A 26,234-nucleotide genomic window follows, 5' to 3' on the forward strand; every position below is an offset into this window, starting at 1 on the left:
ACAACTGAAGGAAGAGACAGACCCCAGACGCACCTTGCACATTCCCAAACACATCAAAAAGCGTCAATTGATCCAACATAAAATACCCAATCTATAGATGGAACCTGGAAGGCCCTAAACCACCCCTGTATGGGTAAAGGGATGTGCAAAACCAACCTAATAAAGTGGTGTTTCTCAGTGACTAACTCATGGGAGTGTTGGTAATTTCGGACAATGTACATGAATAAAAGTTTCTGACAACTTAAAATTGTTATAACAGAATGTTTTAATATCAATTTATCTACAAAAGCTTAACCGACAACACTGCATTCTGGTTTTTCATGGAAAGTGCACCGTCACTAAAGCAAAGTAACAAATAAAAAAATTACAAACAAACAGCTTGCATCATTATTCCCATAAAATGTCCATTAGTGTGGCCTTTGTACTTACAGTATAAATGAGCAGTCGGATTAATAGAGGTTTTATGCCTTAGTTTTCAAATTGTCCATTTCTTTTCTCAATCAAGAGTTGTGCATTTATTTATTTTTTCCCCACTGATCTGGCTCATTCTTTTTCAATTAGCACTAAAGGTCGCACCCACATAACAGAAATTAAAAACAGCCAGATGAGTACATTCTTCAGCTGTCAACAGCTAGTCTTCCTGATTGACCACAATCTGGCAATCCGCAGTGACTAAGCACAAAAGTTAGCGTCTGCACCACCACAGGCACAATTCCTTTGTCCAGGAGTTCTTGTAGCCATTTACAATCCATTTCTCCCTCTGAGCAGCTGTTAACTGCACAGCTTGGTAGTCTCATAATCCATTGAGTTGGGCAGACGAGAGCTGAAGGCCTGTAAAGATGCATGAATGCGAACGATATCGCTGGGAGTCATTTTGAGTCTGTGTCTGAGAAGACAGGCAAACAGGTCCAGCCTCTGCTGACCCGGAGGGGAAAGCCGGTTTACCCTGTCTCGTATTTCCAAAAGCTGAAGCATAGCCGTGTCCTGAGATCCTTGCGTGTACGGATAATCCAGTTGCAGAATCAAGTCTCGGATTGCTTCTGGGTCAAAGTGCATGCTGTAGCCAAACACTTGGATGCTGTTGATCTTCATGTATCCCAGGTTTCGAACAGGATCTGTTATTTCTAAAGGCTCATAATAAACGCTTTCGTTTAATCCCTCTTGAGTCTTGATCCTGCTGCGAAGATAGACGTGGATGGTTTCAAAAAAAGTCTTCCACTTGTTGCCTAAGGTCAAAGTCCAGTTATAGCACTCAAAGGGCAGGTCCAGCTTGGTGGCCTGCCAGTCTGGGAAACCGTTCTCATTGACAGGGATGTACCAGCTCTCTGAATGACTGCCTCCAAAGGGGTTTATGTAGAGGGTGAGGACTGGCTCCAGGGTGCTGTTCTTTGTAAGACAGATTTGCAGCGATATTCCCAGCAGCATATGGACCATGTTCGTCTTGTACTTGTTGCTCTTCAGCGTCAGGAGCATTCTCTTCCTCCACGAAGGGTCGAACCAGCTGTTGAGTCGCATATCATTGCTGATGAAGATTGCGTGGACCTAGCAGAAAGATAAGCACCACAATTTAGGTATTTTAGATACAAGTGCCAATACATCTCCCACAATATGTTTACTTGTTATTGTAAATATTACATCAAAGATATCTGATATAAGATGTCCTGTTTAGTAGGAATGTCACGGTGAAAAACACGTGTTGGTTTGGCCGTATCGGACCGTTTCAGAGTAAACTACAAGAACCATAATGCTTTGGGGCATAGTCAAAGGTTACAGGCGGTTGAGCCAATGGTGTGCAACAGTGCGAAGTCAGAGGGGAAAGGAGAAACGAAGGAGTGTGTAGAAATTGTGAATGATGCAGTGGCTACAAGTCAGTGGAATGTAAACATTTTTGTTTCACCGCATCTAGAAACCATAAAGGAGAAAAAGTGGACAATATGCAAACACTAAAAATTTACCGTGTGCTACTCTTCTAGAAATATGAGCAACATGATCAGCCACTTAACAACCTGGCATCCCGAAAAGTTCAAGGATTGTGTCAAACAAACAATCCAGTCTGGTCAAAAGAAACATTTACAACCATGGTCTCTTAGTACAGCTCAAGGGCTTAAGAAATAACAAGAGATGTCGCTCAGTTATGGCCATTTCCTATTGTTGACAATGAGGGTTTTAAAAGGTTTGTGGATACTTTAAATGCTCAGAGATTTCTCAAATCCTAACATGTTGACCTAAAATGAATCTAAACACAGAAAAATGAAATTTGCACTACACTGATTTCCTGACTCGATCTGAATTTTTACACTTTTGCTAAGGAATCTGTATCTGTTAGTAGGCAGTACTAAACTTATAATGTTATACATCTAAAAGTATGACAATAAATGCTGTCAAAATAGTGAACAAACAATTTCTCAATGGTCATCATTTTTGTTATTGTTAGCATTGTTGCAAAATGTGTGACTTCCTGTAAAACCATGAGCTTTTACCACAATATCTCAATAATTATCGTACCGTGAAATTTAGATATCGTTACATCCCTACTGTTTAGTAAACTCCCCCTTTTTATGTTTGTGCAGTAAAAAGCATCCATCCCACCTCAACATTTTCAACAGCAAATAGTAAAATACCTCAAGTCGACGGTCCGCTCTCTGCAATAGGTATCCCAGCTCCAAATCCTGGAGATCCGTTTCGAACCCAAGGTAGTTTTCGGTGGAGTCTGCAACCATTGGCCTGCAGGCGCCCTGCAGCAGAGAAAAGCCGGTGTTGCAGCTCCCGCAGCGTGTGTGGTTGTCTGGCGCACACGCCGCACAGGCTGAGCCTTCCCCAATAGTGCAGGGCGGAGGCAGCTGACAGGGGCTTTGTTCATATCTGCAGATACAGCTGTGGAGCTCCTCCGAGAAGGCACCCAGCTGGTTGTTCTCCGAGCAATACAGGAGAGACTGGAAGTGACTTAGCCAGATGGACTGAGGCCTGCAGTAAAGGGTAGAGAAAAAACAAACATGATAGTTAATGTAATAGTCCCAATAACTGGTCTTTTAAAAGGTTGAACAGAGTAGAATCGACAAAGGGAAAAGTGGCCTGGTGCACAAGAGATAGCCTGCTTTTTCTTCCCTCCGCTGGAGGTCATATTTTCACCGTCGACTATAGGGTTTAACAATATTTGGTGAGCTAATATACAATGTCTAAGGAGTCTAGTCTCCCATCTGGACTTAAGCGCTTCTTTTGCACCCATGTACGCGCTTCCCTCCTACTATGTCATTTTTTTGGGCTGTCTAGAAATCACGGAACATGGAGTTTTCCCAACGCTTGTAAATGTCATTGAAATCTGTGAAAATGATAAAGTTCACTTTTAATTTGAAATGCCTTCATTGATAAACAATACAACAGGTTGATTTGATCAGATTATTGATCAGATTATTGCAGTCATCATCATCATCATCATCATCATCATCACTGTAAAGCGTGACAGAGTTAGATGCTGTAGATACGAGGAAATAACGCAGCCACAGAGCGTCCTGCTTTAATACAGAGGGATGTTTGCAGTGAAACAGAACTAATAACTTCCATAATACACAGTTTTAAATATAAATAGTTTAAAGGGACCTGAGCTGAGCCTCATTAAAATATGTGTGGGAACAGTTTCTGGTCCATCCTCATCTGCATATGACAGCTTGTTTCACTCTGTAGTGGATCAAACTGTGACTTTACGTTGGACATAGTATGAAAATAGTTGAATCACTGTGACCAACATGGACAGAAGTCTGCGTCTGTCAGAGTTTTAATTAATCGTGCAGCAGCAGCTGAGTGATCACAGCTGCTGCTGTGCGACGTACGAGTCTGTGTGGCTTCAAATGTAACTAAGTCCATATTTCTAGTGCAATATAATGTTTCACCTTATCGGGGCGCTGCACTTTTTCCAGGGTTAGAAGTGCGTAAGAGGAGAAAGACTTACGCACACCGGAGAATGCGCGTAAAGCCAGATTTGAATGGAAACACCCACATTTCAGGGCTGCTCCACCCACAGTGCGTAACTTGGATGAAGGCGCGCAGTGACTGACTTAAGTACAGGGGGAAAATAGAGCCCTGTGTGAAGAATGAGTTTGATTTTGGAGATGATCTGGCAGGTATTGTGGATACAGTATCCAGAACAGGTTTTGGAGCACAATGTTTGGCTGGTTCTACCACCTGCTGGTGACTTTGTGCCTCTAAACTTGGCAGAAATGTGCGCTCTCTGAGTGATCTTGTTCCTAATGTTGATATCACAATATAGCGGCAGCAGGATTTTCATATATTTCACGTCCTGCAGGTAATAATATTTGTTTGTGCTGCGCCACACAAAATGCTGTTGTGAAGGGATGCAATTGCACAAACAAATTTACATTTGTTTAATAATCTAAACATATGGAGTTTTAAAGTTGTGGCATGCAGGATGGAGAAAAAAAAAAGGTTGAAATTGTGGTGGCACACACAAAGATGGGCAACAAATAATGGACAATAAAATGAGTTGGAAGTCTCAAATCAAGCATGTGCAAAATAAATTTTCCAGAAGCATTTCAATATTCTACAAAGCCAAACTTGAATTTCATTATTTGGAGAGTTCTGAGTGAGAATGGAGGGGATTAAATAAGATTTTACTGCTTCCCCTCTCATTGAGCATGTCTAGGATAGTGTATATTACGATTGTGTATATGTACTTGTATGTGTTTACATATATGTATACTGCATCATTTATGTGATATACCTATGCAGGCAACATAATGATGCTCAATATAAAAAATAAATAAAATTAAATAAACTATTATTTTCATAATGGTGTCACGATTTTCCATGTGATTATGTTTCACAGTGTGTAATTGTATATCAGTGGTTTTGTTAAGTCCTTGTCTTGTTACTCTTTAAAAAATTATTCGACTATTGAACTGAGCAAAGCATTAGAATTACACTGAAGGTCATTCATTATTCCTGCAGAACTGTCTCATGCTGTGCTCGGTTCGTCTCAGTTATTCAGGCTCAGCTGGATGAACGACAGAAAACTGTCCTTGATCAGTTTTTGACATAATGTTCTGTAAGAGTCACAGCCACCATTTGCCAAACTTACTCATAGACATACTTGTAATTTCTCTGCATGGAGCGGGTTGTGATTGCCGTCTGTGACACTTTCTCTACTATAATCCCTTGATTCTTCTTATCGTCTGTACTCGCTGAGGAGAGGAAATGTGCAGCGTGCACAACTCACTCTTTGTAGGACACGCTTCTGTGACGAGGTTGCAATAAGGTGAAACTTTATGTTGATTTGAAAATGCTCGCTGGAATTACATTAGAGCTGTTTTCCCTCTATATTGCATTGTCATTATGTGCTTGGCAGTGGGGAGCGAATTTAGGAAACCACTGATTTAAATATGAAAACCCTGGAACGAAGAAAGGCGGTCATGGGAAAATGAAGTAGAAAGAGTTTTGCTTTCCATCACCTGCTACCTGTGGGTAAAGCATTTCACCTCCAGCAGCTTCAGCATGGCAAAGCTGTCGCCCAGACAAGACTGCAGTGTTAGCTCCCTGGTGTGATTATGTATAGTGTTGCTGCTCCCAGCAACTCGTTCCTCCAAAGCTCTGTTGTAAATCACGGTGACTCCTAACTTCTGTGGGTGCATGAAGCCAACAACAATGAGCTTTGTGAATAAAAACAGAAGATATGGACATGTGTGTATCTTTCACAGCACTAATGCAGTGGTTCTCAACCTTTTCAGCCTGTGACCCCCAAAATAAAGGTTCCATAAACCGGGGACCCCCAACTGTAGCTGAAGGTGGTTGAACACAGACAAGAACATTGAAGAACAGTCATGTGGAGACAGGGCCATCTATGAGGGGGAATAAAGGGGGAGAGCTTTTTGGGGTCCATCCATAAAGTCAGGAAAATGATGGTTCATTGTTCACACATTTATTTATTCATTTGAATAATATCCGCTGTTATCCAGGAAGTTTACTATTATTTGCACCATAGTATATGGTCATCCTAAAGATGTAAATTCTTGTTTTAAAAACTGGTGTTAAGAGTGAACAAAAATGGTGGATAAGGTGGTGAAATGAGATTTTAAAAAGCACATGAATTGTTTGAAAGTTGCAAATTAGAGTGGCCAAAAATGGACAGAAAAAGTGGTAAAAAGGGTTCAAAATATCAATATTGGAACAATTAGTGCAACAATACATTTAAACTGGCAAATGATGAGCATTACAAATATGAATGTGATTAAATTGCCAAAGATTTGCATGAACTATGGTGAAAAGAAGTTAAAAGTGACAATAATGGGTCAATATGTGACATTAGGTGGGAAAAGTGGTGGGAAAAGTGGTGGAAAGGGTTTATAAGTGCCAAACATGTGCAGAAAAGGCATTGAAATTAGATGGAGAAGATGCAGAAATAAGAGTAATGCAGCAACAATGCAGTAAAAGAAGCAAAAAAATGGCAAGAAAAAGTGATGAAAATAGGTTAAAATATGGAGAGTTTGGTGTAGTTTCAGAAAAAAGATTAAAAAAAATGTACTGGCATGTCACACCATCGCTTAGTTGTGATGTGAGATCATTATTTACTTTACTGATGGGTGTAAGTGTCTGGACTGCGGCCAGTTTTAACTCAAAAACTCTGTGGCCACAAGGAAATCAAAACGAATACTTTTCTGTACAGAATAGTTAAATAAGAATGAAAATAAGCTTATTTAATTAATTTTATGATTTAATGGAAATCACAATTATTTTTTTTTTATTTTGTGCTTGAAAAGTGTTTGTATTTAGAGGTTGAAGGGTGAAAGTAAAAATCGATTCAGCAATATATTGCGATGTTTCACGGCGCACTTATCGTGTCAATCCAAAAAATGTCTAAATCGATTTTTTAAATTGTTTTCATACCATCAAGGTGAAATTTGTAAATATTGATATTGCGATGTATTGCAATGTATATCGTATTGTTTATTATTTGGATTTATCGTATTGTGACATGCAAATCATGAATCGTATAGTATAACTGGATTAATGGCAATGCACACCCCGAGTGAATTACATAACATGTTCTGGATGCTAACTTGAAATTGTCTAAACAATGGAAGATATGTTCCGAAACAAGGGGGGAAAAAAAAAAAAAAAAGAAGTTATAAGTGGCGATGAATAGAAATTCCAAGTTTGGTAAATGTTTCATAAGATTTTTCATACAGTAAATGTGCCAAAACAATAAATAAATACCTGTTCTGTATGATAAATACCTTTCTTGTAGAGATTCTAAGACTTTTTTTTAGAGCTAGTATTTATGTTGTTATTTTAGAAATCTTTTCATAAAATGAAAGCAATGCTTCTTTTTTTGTTTGTCTTATCACAGAACAGGAAAATCCTGCTTTTTATACTTTTCATCCGCTAACTATGAGCATCCTTTGCAAAGACATTGTTACATGAACAAGATTTATTTATTTATGTTTTATTTAACAATGAAGAAGAGAAAACACATTGATTAGTTTTCCTGTCAAACCTATTGTGTTCTAAAGCAGACGTGTGCACAAAAGTCATTCAACAACGCTCATTAACTCTCTGAAGTAAGTTCAGACAAAGCAAAAAAGAAGCAGAAGCTGATCTTAAAATAACCAGCATATTTTGTGATTAGGTTAAAGTGTCTCTTTTTTTTTTTTTTTTTTTTTAATGTAGCTGAGTTAAACTAATTACCAGAACACTAATTATAATCACACTGATAGTGTTCGAATAACATTGGTCTAAGTTTTGTTTCAAATATTTCTGCTGTTTCAGGAGCAAAACACTCTTTTTTTTGTTATATTTAACTACAATGATCATCTTTTTTTCCTGAAATAATTGCAAACAGTGAGAAAACAAAGCAATTGTGCACTTAAATTACAGTAAATATGCATGTAACTTGAGTTACTGTAATTGTAAGTAATATATTAACACTTTTCACTTTTTTTAATGAGTTACGCTACTGAGATACTTCAAAAAGGAATATGTTACAGTAATATATTACAAAAATAATTAGTAACTCCCAACACTGTTTACGACACACCAACTGTGGCAAAGCTTTAATCGACCATTAGGAAGAACCTAGGATGCCTTGCCCGAAGAAACTTTGACCCATATAAGGAAATGGGATCAAATCCACAACCTATTGACCAGAAGTGGACCCCAAAACCACAGCTTTTATATCACAGGTCACCAACCTTTCTAAAACCATGAGGGAATGAATAATATGCAGGGCTACTAGTTTAACACACACTTGATAATGAAAGATGACTAGCATTAACTTAACCCTAGAACACTAATGCTAAAGTTACACCAGGTATTTTTTTACCTGATAAAAATTCATTATAATCAAAATATATCAAAATATGACAATATAAGACAAATTACAGTTGTTCTTTTGTTTTCAATATGCCATGCCTAACAAAATAAGAAAAAGACCTACCATGGGTGGACTCTAAAATTAATAATCAAAGTTAGTGAAAAATTACAAATGTAAGAACCAAAAAATCTCATTAATCATGACACTGGAAACTTGGTCTTTGCTCCAAGCATATTTTTTGAAAATCACCCGCTGAAAGTGTTCTAGGGTTAGAAAGGTATAAAATGTTTAATGGCACACTGTAACTTTTGGCCAAACGGGGCACTAGACCAGTAACTTCCACGCAAGAGCCACTAGTGGCCACAAACGCCGCAGAACTTTCGCAAAACTCAACAAACATTCAGTCGGGCCAGCCTCCCTTATCTTTGGATTGTGTATGCAGACAGTAGTTGGCGTGGAACTTCAGGATAAGGATTGGTTCTAAGGGCTGGGCTCGCGCTGCGGCTACAGTCTATGGGCTGGAGGAGCAGCCGCCACTGCCGCAGGATCAGGGCGGACAGGCGACCCGGCGCCGTCCCTTCCGACCCCCGGCGAAGGGGGCCGACAACGGTGGCTAGGCCAGGGAGTCGGGGGGGAAGCGCCACCAACACGATGAGGCAGGCCGAGCACCGGGTCTCCAGCGGCAGCGAGAAGGGGTGCAGCGGTGGCGGCTGCTCCTCCAGCCCATTGACTGTCGCCACGGCGTGAGCCCAGCCCTGAGAACCAATCCTCATCCCAAAGTTACGGATCTGACTTGCCGACTTCCCTTACTAAAGAATCCACGTTTTAACTGAACTATCGCAGTGATTAGTGCACCATTAACCCAACACTAAACTACCATATTGTGCTCTTTTGGCTGTAAACAGAGGTTAACTAGTTTCAGCTGCCCAAAGCAATAGCGCTGGGTCGGTAAATGCCCGTATGTTGTGACGTCACGTGGGAACTCTATATATGTGAGCCTGTGGTCATGTGACTGCCATAAAGTAAAACGTTCTCCAGGCATTCGCCAGGTCACATGACCTGGCAAAAGACGGTCCGTCTCCTCCAAACTTACATAGTCAGTATTTCAAGAGGGAAGCCCCGCTAGGAGCATTGATACTGTCAGCGCTGTATATTGGCCTGAGGAATCATTTAAAATAAGTCTTTAGGTCAAAAAGTCCACGGTGTGTTTTTAAGTTTCAACATGCAAAACATTGTTTGTCCAAATTTAGGCAATTGTTTCGTTATCATCCTGTTCCTATTTTACTGGCCACTAACTAACAACTTTTAACTCCTCGTAAAATATGTAGCATGTTTGAAAGATTTAACATTATTGTAAATTGAACAATCTGCGATACTTGAACACATTTGTTACAATGTTTCAGTGAAAATAAAAAATTAAAGATGGTTTATTTAATACCAAAACTACCCACGGGCATCGTGTTGGTGACCTCTGCTTTAAATCATGTTGTAAATGTAAAAAAATGAATTGGGCAGCCGAGACCTTTATCTTTAACACATATATATTTTCCTGAATGAAATTTATTTTCTTTATTTGATAATTTGATTAATGGAAATGGTTTTGATAAAACAAAGTAAGAAAAAAAAAAACAATGTATACCGTACCTTTTTAAAAAAAAAAAAAAATCCTTGAATCAAATGAAAAGCTGCTGAGTTATTGTGGTAGATTCTCTGCAATGTCACGATAAGACAGGACGAACCTACACAGCTCATAAAGAACTTTACAGCACAGAATATATAGATTGGCGTAGCGTTATCTACGCGTGCACACTTGCACAGAATAAGGTGCAGCATGTTTCGCTAGGAGTCAGGTAGTCTGTGTTTTTAAAAGCAAGCATGAAAGGAACAGACAGAAAAGTCATTATCACAAAGAGTGTTGGGGAACCAGAGTGAGAGGGAAAAAGGTGTACATCGACTAAACCTTCTGTTGGGTCATTTGTGTGGAAAAAAACGCAGCTTTTCAACATTCCACGGTAAAAAGTGCACACCCTAATTTACCGGACAAAGATTAAAGGAATTCTTCAGTGAAGTGCTGAAAACCTTCATCTTAGAGAATCCTATGCATGAGAAATGCTTTCTCTAAGCTGATGAAAAGCAGCTCTGAAAAACACCAATAGGATGACAATGTTGCATCATTATGCCTAATAGCACAGGTATAAATGGTTCGATGCATACGTATTGATACTTGTCCAGGAAAAACCTTCGCCGACTGTAGCTTCGCTTCGCCTATTTGGCGATAATTGTCTACACAAAGTAAACAAAGCCACCAGGATGCAAAATCAATCACATATCTTGCATTTGTTCACTATAAAAGAAAACTAAGGATAATGTTTCTACAGCTTCACAGTCTCTCTGAGGCAAACTGCGGTAACTCTTTATTTGAAGTTTTATACATAAGGCTGACATTATCTGTCATTAGCATGAATAAGGTGTCATGACGGCTGTCATTAAGTGTCGTTTGCTAAATTACGACACTTTTGGAGCTACAGCTAGTGCATGGGGTTAGGGGTTAGGGGTTAGGGTTAAGGGCAGGGGTCGCCAACCTTTCTTAAACTGTGAGCTACTTCATCTGTACTGAATCGTCCAAAGAGCTTCCAGTTAGAAAAGCACATCTCAAACACAACAGGGGGTTTCACTTTAATTAGAATGCTAGCAGTAACTTAAAAAGGTAGAAAATGTTGAGGTTTCAACATATTTCTTTCTATAAAATCAACCTTGTGTTTTTAAAAATATATCTTATATATCATTATATGTACAGTATAACATACCACTGACCTTACACCAGATTGGCAACACTTAAAAACATTTGTCACACTGTTTCAGTGAAAATAAACATTTAAAGATGGTTAATTTAATGCTAAAGCTTTATCAACAGTATTTAATTCTACTCAGTACAAACAACATCTCTCATTTGTATTTATCTTTGTGAGTTTGAATTCTGGAAAATAAATCAGATTTTAGATGCAGCTCATTGGTGACTGAAGCTCTGAAGGACACCACACATGGTCCATGTGGGCTACCTGGAGCCCACGGGCACCGTGTCGGTGATCCCTGGGTTGGGGTAACGAAGGGTTAGGGTAACAAACGACACTTCATGACACCTTATTCATCAGTCTTTTTGTATAAAACTTCAAGTCACGTGTGACCCAAACTGCCATACGCAGGGGGAGTATTGCCCCCCCCCCCAGTGGTTAAACTATATATAAGTTAGTTTCATGTCACAAATGTTAGCTCTACCTTAGGTGTGAAGTATAAGTTTTCAGTGAAATGGTCCCAAACTTTTGAGATTTTAGGTTGGTTCTTCTGTTGCATTATTTTTCTTCACAACATAAATGGTGAAGCTACACTGCATCCAGCAGTTCATGTTATGGTATCGAAGCAAAAATGAAGCAGAAAGCGGCCGCCGGCCTGATTTTATCATGAATTTACAACATTAAACGACATGTCAACGTACATTTGTGTAGTCAACATTATCAATTATGTTACTAATTATTTTTGCATTATTATCTCCCGCCACGAAGTGTGAAAGGGGGATGTAGGTTTGAGCTCCGTCTGTCCGTCTGAGTTAATGAGTACAACTTTTCTCAGAAACTGTTTAAGAAAGGATAACCAAATTTGGTGTGTGGCTTCAGGGTATCAATACCTTGATAGAGTTTGATAATGAGAAGCGCGTAATTATTTATTTCTGGAGCTGCTGCCCTTGTTCCGTTTTTTTTTTTGGCGGGGAATGTTGATGACTGTCTTTTTGTTGTATATGTTACACATTGTTTTTTTCTTTTGCCCGCCCCTGGCAGGAGTCTCAAACTCCGCCTACGGAAACTGCCAAACATTCCAAAGCTTTTGCGATGAGAAAAAATGAGGGGAAAAGCTTCAGATTTGATGCGGCGACAATAAGATAGATAAACAGTGGTTGGACGAGAGCCATGATGGTCGATGTCGAGGGGATGGGACTGTATCAGCTGCATAGATCAGTGATTAATGTCTCGTCTGTAGAAGAGGTGCAGAGAATAAAACAGGATGGTTGAATGGAAACCCAGAATAGAAAAGCTATAGAAACGGAACACGTGAAAGCCAACAATAAACCCAGAGCAGTGTATAGATTAATCTGACGGTTGATTAATGTGCTGCTGACACCCTTAAAGCCGCTAATACTGTGTCAGAGTGAACCAAGAGACTGTCACTGATGGCTCAAGATAAAAGAATCCAATGGTAGTTTTATCATCAGTCCAAAAAAGATCAAATCTGAACATATCATCATTGAAAATGGCCTAAAGCAGAAAGGTATTTCATCTAGTGTTCATGTTAAGATTGAATAAGACAGTATTTTAGAGGCATAGCTTATTTCAACGTATAATTATCTCTTTGATGCTCTTTTGAGTGATTCCTCACATGAAACCTTAAGATATTAGAAACCTAGTACAAGTTTTTTGTCTCAATATTTGTACTATGTATGCAATTCATGTTGGTTTTGTTATGTTTAATGTTGAATGTAAGGGAGTAAAAATGTACCTCACTGTATCAAAATGAAAGGAATTGAAAACAATTGAGTGAGGTGATATCGCAGGTACGGTGAACATTTTACGTCGTCCTTAGGAAACCTCTGTCATTTATCAGATCAAAGAGACACATGACTCAGCAAAACCTCCGTCAAATGACGCGGCGTCAGGCTTCAAAATAAAAGTCATCAGACTCAACAGCCTCAGGCTATATAACACGACATAACGTTGTATTTTTAAGAAAACAGATATGCACATGATGTCATCAATATGTGTACTTCCGGTTCCTTCAAAATAAAATGCAATCTCGTGTTTTATTGATTTTATTGTGTTTTTGTTGAATCTGATTACTTTTATTTTGACGCCTGAGGCCGTATGTCATTTGACGGCGTTTGGTTTGACAAGTGAGGCCTTTTCATCTGATGGAGGTTTTGCTGAGTCATGAGTCCATGTGGTCTGATAAATGACAGACCAAAAATGGGATCAAATTGTTAAAAAAATAAATAAATCTTTGTTTCCTAAAGGCATCTGGCGACCCCCTCCCAGTAAATTGGAACCCCTAATGGGGTCTGACCACAAGGTTAAGAACCCATCCTCTATCGGACCATCGTCGACTGATTTCACCGTGAGATATAGTTGAGAGTCATCTGTGTAACTTTGACACTCAGCCTTACAGCTCAGCAGATTTTGAGTTAAGGGAAGCAAAGGCTGAACAAAAAAGGGTCTAAGAACAGAGCCCTGAGGAACCCCAGAGGACATTTTATTGGTCCAGCACATTCAAAGCTGCCAATGCCTATAAAATAACTCCACCTATAGTAAGACTTGAACTAATGCAACATGTTTCTATTTAGTCTGGCACAAGTTCATAATCCACTCAACAGAACATTGTAATTAACAGTATCAAAAGCACCACAAAGATGCAATGTTCTCATTTTACAATATATTAAACCTAAATCACCAAACAGCGTGTTATAGAGGGAATTCTTTACATTATCAGCGGCTTATGAACACTTAATATTTCCTTTTAGGAATAACTTTTTATTGATTTTTTTGGTAATTTTCCTATTCTCTGCCCGTTAAGTCATCTTTCTGCACTTTTGCTCGACTACAATTAAAAAAAAACCCACAAACTTAGGGAAACATAACTTTAATTTACTGCGCCCCAATGAGCAGCTGATTTACGAGTAAAAACCTTCTCTATAGTGCACAAATTAAAAAAAAAAAAAAAAAAAAAAAACCTCCTACGGATGGCAAGTGATTAATGGTTGGGAATACTGTTTAACAAACACTGCGTTTGTGGGGAAAAATGACAATGTCAGCAATGGTTTTTCTAACTAATTCATTACAGGTTTTAAACAAACAATTCATGAATCCCCCGTGAAAAGAAAAATACTAAAAATAAAAAAAGAAATGTGGATTTTCTTTGTTATAGCCTGGTATAAGAGATGGTAAGGGATGATTCAAGATGTAAAAATCAAGTTGAATTAATTAATTAGTTATAATTAGTGGTGGGACTAAATTAAAGAAAATTTTGTAATGAATTAGATACTTTGTAATAATTAATCTCGATTAATCTAAGTTAATCACATAACAATTGAAGGTGAAGTTTTGTTATTTTGGTGTTCTTTTAGTGTACTTTTCAAATAATTTTGTGTGTTTTTGTGTCATTTTGTTATTTTTTTTGTTGTCGTTTAGTAATTTTTTTTTCCTTTTGTGTTTTTCGGTCATTTTTGTATATTTTAAGAATATTTTTCATAGATTTGTGGTGGGTTTGTGTGTATTTGGAGTAATTTTGTGTATTTTTGTGTGTTTGGTGAATAATTTTGTGTATTTTTGGATTCAATTTATGTTTTTTTGGGTAATTTTTATATATTTTTAAAATAATTTTAGTAGTTTTGTTGTGGAGTCAGTTTGTGTCATTTTTTTGCGTATTTATGGTCATTTTGTATTTTTTTGTTGTTGTTATTCATTGAAGTTTAGTCATTTTGTGTGTTTTGGGGTCATTTTGTGTGTTTTGGGGTTCTTTTCTGTCTCTTGTTGTGTGTTCTTTGAGATTTTTTAGTGCATTTTTTGTCATTTTGTGTGTTTTAGGATCATTTTTATATATTTTTCTGTAATTAATTAATCACAGCCCTAGTTGTAATATAATAGATTAAATACTTTTGTTTAGGAATAAAGTCAGTTATCTTAAAGTCCCTCACCTATCCGTGTCAATAAAACCACTAACTCTGCTATAAAATGGCAGGAAAAACACAGAAAGCTTTTTAGGTGTAATTAAAAGCAGTGAATGCTTCAAGAGGCTCAGGATGGAGTGAATGAGTAGCTTGACTAAAAAACATCCGCTGTCGTAAAAGCTGTAGTGTTTCGAAGTGATTTCTCTCACCGTTCTGTGGGTACGCAGACATGTCTGTGACATCTTTTACTGGAGAGGAGTTGGATCTTTTTTGCGTATTTTTTGTGGTTTACGTGTGTTTGGTGTTGTGTGTGTTTTGGGGTCATGTTTGTATTGTTTTAGAATCTCTTTTGTAATTTTGTTGTGGGTTTGTGTTTTTTTTGAGTAATTTTGTAAAATTTTTGTGGTCATTTATTGAAGTTTTGTCATGTTGTGTGTTTTGGCGTAATTTTTTGTATATTTTTAGAATTAATAGATTTCTGTATTTATTTTACTTTTTCACTGCAATTGTCTGTATTTTTGTTGTGCTTTTGTTGTTTTGTGTATTTTCTGTCATTTCCTGTGTTTTTGGAGGAATCTTGTGGGTTCGGTGACCAATTTTGTGTATTTTTGTGTGTTTGGGTTCTTTTTGTGTGCTTTTGAAATTATTTAGTGTCTTTTCTTTTAGTGTATGTTTTGTCATTTTGTGTGTTTTAGGGTCATTTTTTGGAATAATTGTCTGTGTTTTGGTTGAGAGTTTTTGTATTTTTTGAGTAATTTTGTGCATTTTTGTGTGTTTGGTGAATAATTTTGAATACTTTTGGAATCATTTTGTATAGTTTTGTTGTCATTCATTGAAGCGTTGTCATTTTGAGTTTAGGGGTAATTTTTGTATATATTTAGACTTTTTTTTGTATTTTTGTTGTGGGTTTGTGAATTTTTGGAATTATTTTGCATACTTTTGTCATTTTGTGTGTTTTGGGATCATTTATTGTAGTTTTGCAATCAACGTGTTAAAGTCACAGCCCTAATCATAATATAATAGATGAATTACTTTTAGTTTTGTTTAGGAAAAAGTCACCTATCTGCTTTATAATGGCAGGAAAAACACGGATTGCTTTGTAGTTGTAATTAAAAAGCAGGAAATGCTTCAATGGGCTCAGGATGGAGTGAATGAGTAGCTTGACTAAAAACAAGCGTGTCTGAAAGCGACGTCTCTCACCGCTGCGTGGGTACGCGGACGTGTGGCTGTCTGTGACATCTTTTACTGAGACTGAAGAGTTTGAAGATGACCCTGTGGGCTCGTCTGGAGAGCAGCCTCATGCTGTTCTCCAGCTGCTCGTAGCGCCACTGGAACAAACCGTCCAGGGACCACATGTGTTGTATCGCTGACACGTTGAGAAAATGGGTCTGGGGCAGCCGAGCGTAAAATGCCTTGAATTCATCTGCAGGGAGTGAGAAAACACACAATGGGAATCGGTTAACATCCAAGAAACCTCACAGCACTGCATTTATTTACAGGGTGTTCAGTCCACTTACTGAACTGCTACATAAACCATAAAAATGACTTTTAATTCCAATAAATGCATTTTTCAGTCATTCAGTCTCTCTGCAGTAATTCAGTTACATAAACTCAACGTAACTTGATTGCTTTATTCCAGTAATTATTATACAAACTGCACGAAGCAGCTTCTACTATGAAATAACAAAGCTTTTAATGTGAAGGGTCAGTAATCTTTGGCCTAATGTGAATAAATGAAATGCTCCTTCTCTCCACCCTGGGAATCAATGAATCCAATTCAGTTAAACTGTTCACATGCGGGTTTTGATCAAAGAACCTCCAGTTTTATTTACAAGATTGGTTATTTATCAATATTAATGTCAGCGTTTGGATTTATGAACATATCTTATGACTGTATCTGAGCCTTGATCAATGAAACAACAATAGATTTGTTTATTTTTTTTCACTTTTTTTTGTTGTAATTATCTGTATTTTTGTCATTTTATGTGTTTTTGTTGTTTTGCATTCATTTTTTATTTTTTTGTCATGAGTGTTTTAAGGTCACTTTTATATATTTTTAGAATCTTTTTCAGTATTTTTGTTGTGGGCTTGTGTGTTTTTGGAGTAATTTTGTATATGTTTTATGTGTTTGGTGAGTGATTTAGTGTATTTTTACAGTCATTAACTGTATTTTATTGAAGTTTTGTCATTTTGTTTTGTGTTTTTTTTTTTACTAATTTTAGTGTATTTTTGTCACTTTGTGAGTTTTGGAGTCTTTTTTTGTATATTTTTTTGTATTTTTGTTGTGGGTTTGTGTATTTTAGGATTAATTCTGTGTATCTTTGTGTGTGTTTCTGTCATTTAGTGTATTTTTATAGTTTTATAGGATTTTTGTGTACTTTTGAAATAATTTACTCTCTTTTCTTTGTCATTTTGTGTTGTTGGGGTCATTTGGTTTTGCTTTGTGTTGTCATTTTGTGTTTTTTTTTTTTAATCATTTTTCATGTTTTGTGTTCTTTTTGTATATATTTCTGGATTAATTCTGCATACTTCCATTATGGTTTTGTATATTTCTGGATTAATTCTGCATACTTTTGTTATGGTTTTGTGTATTTTTTGTCATTCTGTCAATAATTTTTTTTTTTGTTCTTCTTCTTTTTTTTTTGGGTGGGGGGGGGTTAGAATTATTTGTATTGTATTATAATTGTATTTATAATAATAATAATAATAATAATAATAATAATAATAATAATAATAATAATAATAATAATAATAATAATAAAATATATTTATATATTCTCAGGTTAACTTGTAAGTGTGATTTCTTTGCTGCTGTTGGGAAAATCCTTAAAAGCACATGAAACATTTCCATTTCCAGTGGATTCTTTACGTCTCAAGGTTACACCAGCCGTCCGTCTCTGTCTGTTAGTTCTTTGGTCTTTGCACTAGTTTATAAATGTGTGATATAACTCGCTGAAGGACACATTTGTGACACTCGGGTTGCTCTCTATTCCTGGCACGTTTGCGCTCTCGCTTCACGACTGGCTATTAAAACATAAGCTCTAAAAGTAATTGCACTTAGGGATATTTCAAGCACATCTGAAAAGTAAAACAAAAAGCAAAAAAAAGAAAAGACATCCATTTTGATTATACCTGAGTAAAAATCACTGAGGAAGGGTGACCGGTCGCAGCAATAATAACCCAACATTATGCTAAGAGCTTCCATTCAAACCCTGTTTTCTGGGTGATATAAAAATGTGGCCTGACAATAAATGGGTTTTGTAGGGGATTAATGTCCTTTAGACATGATGTAAAGCACCTGAGCTGAGAGCTGCTGATTTATTTATTCACGTTGTTAATTTGTTGTATGCAGATCGTGTAGCCAGCATCCAGGATTCTCAAGCAGCAATCAAAGTTCACCCATAAATCTCAGGGCATATAGGATTCTCTCTCCCATTTAATGGTGCAGATAAAAAACAACAACACTTGAATTCATCCCAACCTCTTCTCACATAAAAGATTTATACTCAAAACTCAGACTTTCTTGCATTTAAATATGATGACTCACGCAGCAGGAAATGAGAGAAATCTGTGATTTTTTTTTTTTTTTTTTACATTTTTGTTGTCATTTTGTGTGTTTGTGTTGTTGTTTTGTGTATTTTATGTCATGTTGTGTGTTTTATATTTATATTTTTGTTATTAGAATTTTTTTTGAGTACTTTTGAAATAATTTTATTACTTTTCTTTGTCATTTTGTGATCTTTTTGTGTATTTCTCAAATAATTCTGCATATGTTTGTTGCTGTTTTGTGTATTTTTTGGAGTAATTTTGTGGATTTGTGCGTGTTTTTGGAGTAATGGTGTAGTTTTGGAGTCATTTAGTATATTTTTGTTGTTATCTATTGAAGTTTTGTCATTGTATGTGTATTTTTGAACAAATGTGTCTTTTCTTTGTTGTTTTTTGTGGTCATTTTGTTTTTTTAGTTGTCCTTTGGTGTATTTTTGTAAATTTGTGGGTGTATTTCGAGCATTTTTGTGTATTTTGAGGTTCTGTTTTGGTACTTTTGAAATAACTTTGTCTTTTTCTTTGTCATTTTGTAATAAAATAATTTTGTATATTTTTGTCATCATTTATTGAACTTTAGTTTGTGTGTATTGGTGTTCTTTTTGTGTGCTTTTGAAATGAATTTGTGTCTTCTTTGTCGTTTTGTGTGGCTTTTGTGGACATTTTGAGTGTTTTTTTTTTGCCATTTCATGTGTTTTGGGCTCATTTTTAAATATATTTCTAGATAATTATCAAAGCTTTCTCACCTGATTCCTCAAATTCCTTGTAGAGCACCCCCCAGGTCTCTGTGATCCTCTCTAAGCTTTCCTCCATTGCTTGGATGTCCATGTACGGGCAGTTGCATTCTGGGAACTTGGGCTCACAGCTGCACCAGCAATCATTCCCTTGGCAGACAAAGTCACCCTCGCCGTTGCAGGCGATGTAGCTGAGAGCAGCCTCCACGAAACTTTCCCTCAGGTAGTCTGGGAGGATAACTTGCAAGCCTGTAAAAAACCAAACAGGTTTAGTGGTGTCATCAAACTGTGAACCCAGGGAGGGAGTGACAGTAAAAAAGTACTGGTAGTATATATCCTCGCCAAAGCTTATAACTACACCATAAATTATATAAATCGGTTTGCTATTGCTCTTAAATTCGTGCATTTTTTATCATTTCTGAGCATTTTTTAATATCTATAAAATGCAAAATAGCAGCGATGCAAGAAAAATGATTCAAACCTTGTAGCTGGACTTTATTTTCAGGGCTCTGAACCAACACTGAGCTGACGGAGTCCAGGTTGTCATAGTTACTGCATCCAAGAGGACCCGTACGCGTCTCAGTCACCTGGGTAACAACAACAGTTCAACACATACATGATATTTCATACTCCAATCCAAATGTGAGTATACAGTAGATGTCCCCCAAAAGAAATGACACGGAATGACTAAAATAAAAAAAGGATGCAGACTTCTAGAAATTCTAGAAATACACAAATTGACAACAAAAAAAACCCCACAAAAGGATACAAAATTATTTAAAAAGTACTAAAAAAAAACCATGACGACAAAAACTCCAATAAATGACAACAAAAATACACAAAACCACAACAAAAAGTATGCAGAATTATTCCAGAAATACAGAAAAAAATACAAAATGCTGACACAAAACACTCAAAATGACCACAAAAAACACACAAATCAACAAAGTAAAGACACAAAATTGTTTCAAACGTACACAAAAAATGACAAAACTTCAATGAATTACAGCAACAACAAAAAAAACAAAATCACTGCAAAAACACACAAACCCACATTAAAAATACCAAAAAAAAAGATTCTACATATACACAAAAAGATCCCAAAAACACACAAAATGACAACAAAAAACCCACAAATTAAAAAAGAAAAGACACACAATTAATTAACCCAAAATACACAAACTAACAATTAATTATTATAACCAAAGACCATTTCATCAGCTATAGAGAATTAGCTTTTAGTGTTTCTTCTTTTTAATGTATCATATAATTAAAAAAAAAAAAAAAGACTGAAGTCATTTTTCTCCAAACTTGCAGTAAAAGCACTTTAAAGGTTTATTCAGAGGTGGAAAACGATGTTTTCTTCTCTTGTCACTGACTGAAGAGATTTCAATTGACCTTTGCCACAAAGCGGCTCTGACAAAAAACGACTTTTTTCCACTTCATTAGCGAGAGCAGCTCTTATTTCACCGCTTTCCTCCTTTCCTGCCGTCTGTGACATAGCCACCAACACACCTATGAGCAGTCCTCATTTTTCTCCCTTTGTGGGTTTGGGACGACGTGTTTAGCTCAGTGATTTGTCCTGGTCATGCCTGTCAGAGGACAGTTGGTGCAAAGTGACGGACGGATGAGGCGAGACAATGAGGGGTCGGTCGATCATCAAAAAGGGTTAAAGGGCTTAGGTATGAGACCCCAACCTCAATGTGATACTCTGTGATCAGAAACCACAAGGTGTATATGAGCTACATCACAGGCTAACATGTCTATAACACTATTATGAAAAAAGATTAGGGCCAATTTTGATGGAGAAAATAATTTTAAGCAAATTAAGAATAAAGTTGAAATATAATGTTGAGAATGAAGTCAAAAAGTCGAGATTATAGTTGAAATTTTAAGATTAAAGTGGACATTTTGAAAATAAACTCAAAATATAATATTGTAATAAAAGTCAAAGGATTGCTAATAAAGTCAAATCTACGGAAGCAAATTAGGGCTAACTTTGATGGAGAAAATCATTTTGGGCAAATCTAGAATAAAGTCGAAATGTTGAGAATAAAATTTTGAGTGTGGGGGATGTCCTGAAAATCTGTTGAAATAACTAGGGCTGTCACTTCAACACGTTAATTGCGATACATTAATTACAAAAAAATAACGCGCTAAAAAGAAAATAACGTCGTTAATTGTTTTTTAATAGCGCTCCAAACAGCGTGGAACTTTTCTTATTTTAAGAGTTCCCGGAATACCCATAATACTGAGGCACAGTCTGCACTACAAGACAGGAGACTGCTGAGCTGCTGAGCTTTGTTTGCTTTAATTTTGGCGTTAAAAAACACCAGATGGAAAACTAAAGCCTTGTTGTTTACAAATTGTGCAAGAAAGAGTTTGTCTTATCACTGGAGCTTTGCAGCGTTCACTACCACCTCAATGTAGTGGCTAGCACGGACAGCTAGCATGTACAGCTAGCAGAGATAGTTTGCACAAACAGCTAGCATGTACAGCTCGCATAGACAGCTAGCACAGCCAGCAAACATGTATAGCTGGCATGGACAGCTTACATTTATAGCTAGCATGGACAGCTAGAATGTGCAGCATGCACAGACAGCTAGCATGTACAGCTAGCACAAACAGCTATCATGTACAGCTAGTACAAACAGATAGCACAGACAGCTAGCATGTACAGCTAGCATGGACAGCTAACACATACAGCTAGCACAGACAGCTAGCATGTACAGCTAGCACGAACACCTAGCATGCACAGCTAGCACGGACAGCTAGCACGGAGAGCTAGCATGTACAGCTAGCACGGACAGCTAGTATGGACAGCGAGCACGTACATCTAGCATGGACAGCTAGCACAGACAGCTAGCATGTACAGCTAGCATGGACAGCTAGCATTGACACTCAGACAGTGCTAACTGCTACATGCAGCGAGCACGCCATGACTGACAAATGAACAAACTCACTGGATAAATATTATTATCTGAAGGAGAGAAAAAGCAACAGTTTGGTGTCAGAAAAGTGTTCTTACTGTTTATGATGTGCTAACTTATAGCACGACATATGATGTTTTATTTCACCTGTATTTTCTATTATTTGGAGATTGACAAAAGTACACATCAATATGACACGTAGCCCTCAGGACTAATCTCAAATACAGAGGAATGTAAATGTCTGTTAAAAACAAACAATAAATGACTTTATAAAGACACTGTGTTATGTATCAATGTTTTGATCTGACACAATAAGGTCATTTAAATAAAAAAAATACCTCAAGTTGAGGGCGTTTCTCAGCAATTTGTTGTTGTTCTTGAACAAAAGTTTGGTTTAAATGTGATTAAGATACAATGACAGGGATTTTCTATTAGTTTCATAACATAGAAAATAATTAACTTTATAGAAATGTAATCTTTTATTTTTCAACAATAAAAGCCTGAAAGTTCCCAGACTCTCTGCTATCGGTAGAAAAACAAATCAAGACGATGGAGTTGTTTAGCAACGACTCCACAGCTTCATCAGTTTGTTGCTTCACTTTTTACTCCACCAGATTTTTTATTTAACCCTCCTCAAATATTACTAATACATTTTACCATTGGGGTCAATCTGACCCCAGGGATATTTGCCTCTAGAAATTGATTTTCAGAAAATTGTTTTGTGTCAGACCCTTTGTTTATCTGTTGAATACATAAATAAGCCCTTGATAATGAAACATTGACCTGTTCTCTAGCGCCACCATCAGGACAAACTTTTAAATTAGAATTCATTTATCTTGAAAAGTTTTCATTCAAATTTTCTCAAATTTACTGACAACATTAATGACCACTAGAGTATGAACCTTATTGGTTGTGGTGATGATATGACCTTTGACCTTTCCCATAGCGCCACCATCAGGTCGAACTTTCAGTTTTAGAATTAGTTTATCTTGAACGACTTTCATCCAAATGTTTTCTAATTTGGGGTACACATTCATGACTCTAACAGAATGTACCTCATTGATTGATGTTGGTGACCCCCCTTTCATCTGATAGGCGTTGATTTACTTCTTTTTATGTAACATATTTAGGGTTATTCATTATAGTTTCAGTAAGTTTCAGACACATTCTCCTCTACGTCACTTTCACTGTGAAAGAGCTGTTCCAAAATGAGGATCAAGTCTCTTTAGGAGTCAAATTGACCCCAGTAGAACACCAATGTGCGCAATGTGCGTTCAGCACATTGAAAAAAAAATTTCATGATGATTTTATGCTTTATCAATTTTCCCCTTCAAATCAGGAAAAGTCATGAAATGTGAAGCAAAAAAAAAAAAAAAAAAAAAAAAAATATTATTTTTTGAATGATAAACATTGAATGGGGTCAAATTGACCCCAAGGATAATAGAGGGTTAAGTAACATATGCATGGCTTAGAAATATCAAGTTTTTAATATAAATTACCTAAATCAGTGAAGCTAAGGTTCAAAACGTAACACCAAGTCTGATATTTGGACCCGGCTTTAAAGACATACTCCAAATCTTTTCTTAAAAAAAAAAAAAAAATACCATTGTGACAATTTTATCCTTTACCATCCATTAAAATACGAAAAGTCATGAAATATGAAGAAAAAAAAGTAGTAAACTTTTATTTTTTGAATGATAAACATTGAATGGGATCAAATTGACTCCAAAGGTAATAGGAGGGTTAATCAAAGTAGTGCTTTGTTGTATTGTTGTCTTTTCTGCATCACATGACCACTGTTAACTCATAAGAAACACTGACCTCATCCACCTTTAGCAGAATGTCACGTGACTAACTTTGATAGAGACACTCACGCTTTACACACGCTGTCTGCTCCTGAGAATCAACCAACGGAAATAAATGTTTTTCCTCCTTTTCATCAACCTATTAACCCCACGCTACCTGTGGGTGACGACCAGAGGCAGAAACCTGTCACAAGCTGTGTTTCCATCAGATTCCTTTATCTAGCCCTGACCATATGTTCTTATCAGAGACCCCTGCAGAGTGCACGTGCACGGCAGCTGCAGGAGAACACGTTTCCCATTATCCATCATCCCTGTTCCTGATACTGTACAAAGGCTCACCATTATCTTTTGTAAAATAATCATATTCTGGGGCAATTTGTAAAACGCCATTATTTCAGTAAATTTAAAGTAATTCATTAATAACTTATCACTGTTTTTTTCACAAAAACAATGCAATTAATTAAGATAAATACATGTTTAAAACACATTATTTCTTATTTTTTTAATTAATAAAGGTAAATATGAAAAAAATGTGTAAAATTGCTACATGTAACAAACAGAGGAAGTTGTTCCCTTACTTCACATTTTGCAGACACATTTTAATAAGTCTAATATTTCAAATACAGTAGCAAACATAACACAACCTTTTGTGAATGTTGTGGCTGTTTGAGTGTGGTTTTAAATCAGTGTCCTAATATATGCCTCTGGGTTAACTTTTTTTAACCTTAGCTCCACTGATTTAATTTATATTAAAAGGTTTGAAAAAATATTGGTAAGCCGTGCTTATGTTACATCACTCTCCTGATATCCTTGGAGTCAATTTCAACTCATATTATTTTTTGTATATGATAAACATTGAATATGTATTTTTTTTTTTTTTGCTCGATATTTCATGACTTTCCTAATTTGATGAATACAATTCATTATTATTATCATGATGATATTTTTCTCAATGTGCTGAACACATATTGCACGCATTGGTGTAACTCTGGGGTTGTTTTAGCTGTGTAAAACTTGTCTGTGTATTGGATTCCTCTCTCTCTCTCTCTAGGAAAAGGTTTACTATCAATGAGGTTTTGGAACAGCTTTGGAGCTTGGAACAGTGACGTAGAGGAGAATGTGTTTGAAACTTTATAGTGAATAATCCTAAATTTGTTGCAAACAGGAGATAAAAGAGAGTGAATAAATATGTCTATGAGAGGAAAGGGGGGTTCCCATTATCAATCAATATGGTTCCTTCTGTGAGTCATGAATGTGCACCCACATTAGAAAATATTTGGTAAAAAGACTTACAAGATACACTAACTCTAAAACTGAAAGTGTGAACTGATGGTGGCACTGCAAGAAAGGTCAAAGGTCATATCATCACCACAACCAATAGGGTTCATACTCTAGTGGTCATTAATGTTGTCAGTAAATTTGAGAAGGTTTGAATGAAAACTTTTCAAGATTTGCCACCGAAGCATAAAAACAATCATCACAGCTACATGGACATCATGGTGATGTGATGAGCGTGAAGTTAAAACCAAGATAAAGCAACATTTATCCTCCATTTCAATGTGTTTCCATAATATATAGTGTATTACCTTGATGGCGGTGGACGCGATCTGGATGTGGTGCAGCTTTCGCAGAGTGCTCTCCCTGTCGATGAAGTAGGACGCGGCCAATTGGTGCAGAGCTTCCAGGGTCACAGTGGAGGAGTTCCCCGAGTAATCGCTCACCTCCGCTTTCTTACTCAACTGTGTTTTATCCACAAATATCGTCAAGGCTTCTTCTCCTGCACAAGAATGAAGAAAAACAACAATAATCTGTATTAAACAGAAATAAAGGCTTTAAAGCACGTGTCAAACTTAAAGCTCGGGGGCCAAATCAGGCCCTTTAGACCATGCAATTTGGCCCACAGGATAAAGTTGAAAAAATGGAAAAAAACCTAAATTATTGTCTAAATGACCAAATAATTCAGTTGTAGATATATCAGCCCTGGCTTCTCAATACACAAATTCAATGAAACTCCACAATAGCTAGCCTGTACAGCTAGCACGGACAGCTAACACATACAGCTAGCACAGACAGCTAGCATGTACAGCTAGCACGAACACCTAGCATGTTTTTCACAATTTTCCCATCCATACTCAGGAGACAAAATGCACAATTCAACTTTTACATATGAGGAAAAACAATAAATTATCAAAG

The 26,234-nt window shown here is 36.7% G+C and overlaps 1 protein-coding gene across 2 annotated transcripts in view; it reads right to left on the reverse strand.

The window, feature by feature from the left end:
• Window positions 1-247: 247 nt before the first annotated feature.
• LOC114462386 (BMP/retinoic acid-inducible neural-specific protein 3-like) overlaps window positions 248-26,234 on the reverse strand; it is a 93,993-nt gene continuing 68,006 nt past the window's right edge. For both annotated transcript variants that reach the window (XM_028445190.1, XM_028445189.1), the window contains 6 exons: window positions 25,628-25,818; window positions 19,788-19,893; window positions 19,319-19,555; window positions 16,230-16,452; window positions 2,622-2,964; window positions 248-1,542 (listed from right to left, as the gene is read on the reverse strand). In XM_028445190.1, coding sequence (XP_028300991.1) covers window positions 772-1,542; window positions 2,622-2,964; window positions 16,230-16,452; window positions 19,319-19,555; window positions 19,788-19,893; window positions 25,628-25,818 — 1,871 coding nt within the window. In that variant the 3' untranslated portion in view covers window positions 248-771. The remainder of the gene's footprint in view (window positions 1,543-2,621; window positions 2,965-16,229; window positions 16,453-19,318; window positions 19,556-19,787; window positions 19,894-25,627; window positions 25,819-26,234) is intronic.

Source organism: Gouania willdenowi, chromosome 4 (genome assembly GCF_900634775.1).
Source record: "Gouania willdenowi chromosome 4, fGouWil2.1, whole genome shotgun sequence".
Lineage (NCBI taxonomy): Eukaryota > Metazoa > Chordata > Actinopteri > Blenniiformes > Gobiesocidae > Gouania > Gouania willdenowi.